The 3,655-nt window shown below is 46.7% G+C and overlaps 1 protein-coding gene across 1 annotated transcript; it reads right to left on the bottom strand.

Moving 5' to 3' along the window:
• Positions 1-1,562: 1,562 nt before the first annotated feature.
• SETTUDRAFT_93290 (uncharacterized protein) lies at positions 1,563-2,210 on the bottom strand (the record flags this gene model as incomplete). The annotated part of the gene is made up of 1 exon (XM_008030151.1): positions 1,563-2,210. The coding sequence occupies one exon, from the start codon at positions 2,208-2,210 to the stop codon at positions 1,563-1,565; it is 648 nt and encodes a 215-aa protein (XP_008028342.1).
• Positions 2,211-3,655: the final 1,445 nt, after the last annotated feature.

The following is a 3,655-nucleotide window of genomic DNA, read 5'->3' as shown; positions in this document are numbered from 1 at the left end:
AACGAGTTTCATGACAACCAAGAAACTCAACCGACGACAAGTCCGATGGGCTGAGATGCTTGCTCAGTTCGACTTCAAGATCACCCACCGAGCCGGATCGCTCAACGGGGCAGCGGATGCTCTGAGTCGTAGGTCAGACCTACGAGAAGATGATCACAAAGAACCACATGATGCAGTATTCAAGCAGATGCCCGACGGCAGCTTGAGATACAACCAGCCGGAACTAGCTAGGGTAGCTAAGGTGGCCGTGCAGGTAGATACGCTACAGCAGCAATGGCAGCAAAAAGCAGCCAGCTGGCAGTTCGAGCCCGAAGACGAAGGCTCCGAGGAACTGTTAAACGATGAAAAGGAGTACCAAGATATGGTTTCAAAGGACCGAACATATGTACCCCCGCACATGAGATCGAGTCTCATTAAGGAACTGCACGAGTCCCTGGAATACGGACATGCAGGATTAGAAGAAATGGTTAGAAGACTGGCTAAGGTATTTGCTATACCACGCTTGCGAGCGAAGGTGCAGGATATCCTAGGCAACTGTTTGGCATGTTATTAGAACAAGCCTAAGAGACATAAGCCCTATGGCCTGTTGCAACCCTTACAGCCTCTAACAAGACCATGGACTAGTGTTACGATGGACTTCATAGTGAAGCTCCTGGTATCAAGAGAACCTGGATCCGCAAGACTTTGCGACACGATATTGGTAATCGTGGATCGATTGACTAAAGCGGCGAAGTTTGTGCCCACGGAAGAGACTATTACGGCAGAGGAATGCGCGTATAAAGTCACAAAAGCACTAATATCGGAGTATGGAATGCCCGAAGAATTTATAACGGACAGAGATAAGCTGTTCACGTCCAAGTATTAGGACACGTTCCTGGCAAAAATGGGAGTCAAGAAAAAGCTATCGACTAGCTTCCACCTAGAAACAGATGGCCAGACGGAACGAACGAATCAAACTTTGGAGTAGTACGTACGAATGTACGCCAACAAGCTGCAGGACAACTGGGTTGAACTCCTGCCGACAGCACAATTGGCCTACAACAGCTCAAAGTCAGCAACGACAAAGAAGTCACCACACTACGCGAACTACGGGTATGAGCCGGTGGCTTATCGAGACCCAAAAGATATTGAGAGTATCGCGATAGGCGCAGAAGACAAGGCACGTCTTATGCAGGAGTTACATGAAGAATTAAGCAAGAACATAGCTTAGCGGAACCTCACGGCATCTAAGGCTGCGAATAAGCAAAAGATTGAGGGACTAACCTTTAAGAAGGGGGATAAAGTTTTCTTGTCAAGACAAAACCTGAAAACTAAACGACCATGCAGGAAATTGGACAACCTCTAAGTAGGACCATTTGAAATCCTAGAGGAAGTCGAGAAAGTAAATTATAAGCTAAAACTCCCACAAGGCATGCGAATCCACCCAGTCTTTCATAAGAAACTCCTGGAACCAGCACCTCCAGATGCCGAGCTAGCAACGGATATAGAGCTCGAAGACGACGAGTACGAAGTCGAAGGAATTATAGACCTGCGGAAGTTCAGAGGTCAGTGGAAGTACTTGGTCAAGTGGAAGGGATGGCCCGAGAGCCATAACACTTGGGAACCTGAAGGAAACTTGACGAACAGCGAGTTACTGGTACAAGAATACCATCGGAAGCGTCCGAAGAAGCGAGGACCGGCTCCTCGAGGGAAAGGAAGTAATCAAGGGAAAAAGGATCGAAAGAATAATCAGCCTGTAACCCGCCCAGATCAGCCGACGGTCCGGGTAGCGATGGTTCGACAGCAGGAAGGCTCGTACCAGGGGCAGAGTCCCCTTCAGCCTGCTCTTTCGCGCGATCCTGGAGACTCAGAATGGCGTGATCATGGTCAGCGTAAGACCGCTCCAAAGCCTTAGTCTCAGCGACTTCTAGACGAAGCCGCGCAACTTCAGCCTTAGCTCGAAGGAGGGCCAAGCGTTTGGAACGCTTGTTAGCCTCAACCTTTTCCCACTCTTCTTTAGTCACAAAAAGACTACACTCCGCTTTTATAGCAATACAACTAGCGCAACGGCCAGTTGCAGTGTCTACGAAACAATAAAGGTTCTTCTCTTCGCAACGCTTACAACGAAAAGTCATTTCGTTCCCCTGCTGACGGATACGGTCAGCACGAGACTGACGCTGCTGGGTTGAGTTCTCAGAACGAACACGACGGGAAGACGGGACCTTGGGCATGGTTAGGAAGGCTAGCAGGGAGAGACGACTACAGCGAGTGGACGGGCTCAGACCTTATATGCAGCCGGCGCCACGACGCACGGCACGGGAAAACAATATCCCAGGGTATTGAGACGATAGCCCTAAAGGGGGAGGTAATGTTACGAACAAACAGGAAGGATTCCTCTCAACAGGTTTCCATGAAAGGGTTGCGGAGTCAGCCTAAGGGAAACAAAGGTGTCAAAGGACACCCGGGTAATGATCAGCGCGGGGCGCGCGGATCACGTGACTTGGCATCCCGCCAAGGCGTGGCCTCCGGGAGGCCAGCGCGGATGGGAGGCCATGCGCCTCCCAAACCTCCCGCCAAGATGGGAGGCACAGGAGGACAGGACCTAAAGCAATGGGTATAAGAATGTGTTGGATTTCATTATTACACTCGTTGTGGTTAACTTAGAATAGTTCATCTCTTACACAGATTGATACTTGTTATTCTATCTTAGTATAGAATTGATTGTTTACCTTTTAGTTAAATCCTATAACTCTTTTCCACAATAACGCCTGACAACAATCGCACGGCTTACCGCTTAAGTCTACTCGCCCTAACCCGGATCGAGATCAGAGAAGTATAGCCCAACCCCGTGTAACACTATAGAGAGTGAGAGGGTGCGTATAGCAATTATATCTAGCAGGACTATAGCGCCTATTATACAGCAAGAGGAGGGGATAGTTTATCTATCTATACGCTAGCTAAGCGTTGTCTTCTAGGCACTAAGAGGGATTGTTTAGCCTCTAGAGGTAGCGCTAGGTCTTTATTACTTATTAAGTAGCTTTCACCTCTAGCTATTTTATAGCTAGGTATTAGGTTTTTGTATAGAGGAAGTTTAGGCAAGCTATTTATCTAGGGCCTTTATGTCTTTAAGTGCTATAGCTGGTTCTTAACTTTCCTCTAGGTAGCCTATCTAAATAACAAGATATTGCAGTTCTCTGTTTCGTATTAGTTCGTCCGTGATGCCTTGTACAAGCTATTCTAAATAGTCTTCTTCCTCTCCATCTTCTCGTACGACAATAGCTGCAGGGCTGCTATCGTCTATTTATTGTAATAGTAAGGGGTTGTTAGATGCTAGCCTTAGCTTGTCTACGTAAAAGGATTTTGTCTCCTAGGGCACTACAAGTTCTACCTAGTAGAGGTCCTATACGCGGGCGACTTAGTACTTTCTACTTTTCTAGTCTAGCTTTTTACTTATCTAGGCTATTTATACATTATATAAGTCTAGCTAGACCTAGTCTCTTACTTTATAAGTAGGCGATAGTTTGTGAGATTTATTTACCTACTTCTCTTACTCTTGTTAGGCGTATAATATTGCTAAAACTACCTAGTTTACTATATTACTAATTGTACGTACTATCTCTTTAGCTGCTACGCTTACTTCTTAGTTATCTAAGATAGCTTCTTTTAGGGGAAATAG

This window comes from Exserohilum turcica (assembly GCF_000359705.1).
Source record: "Exserohilum turcica Et28A unplaced genomic scaffold SETTUscaffold_4, whole genome shotgun sequence".
NCBI classification, from domain to species: Eukaryota; Fungi; Ascomycota; class Dothideomycetes; order Pleosporales; family Pleosporaceae; genus Exserohilum; species Exserohilum turcicum.
The sequence above is the reverse complement of the archived record's forward strand: the minus strand, read 5'-3'. Positions and strand labels throughout refer to the sequence as shown.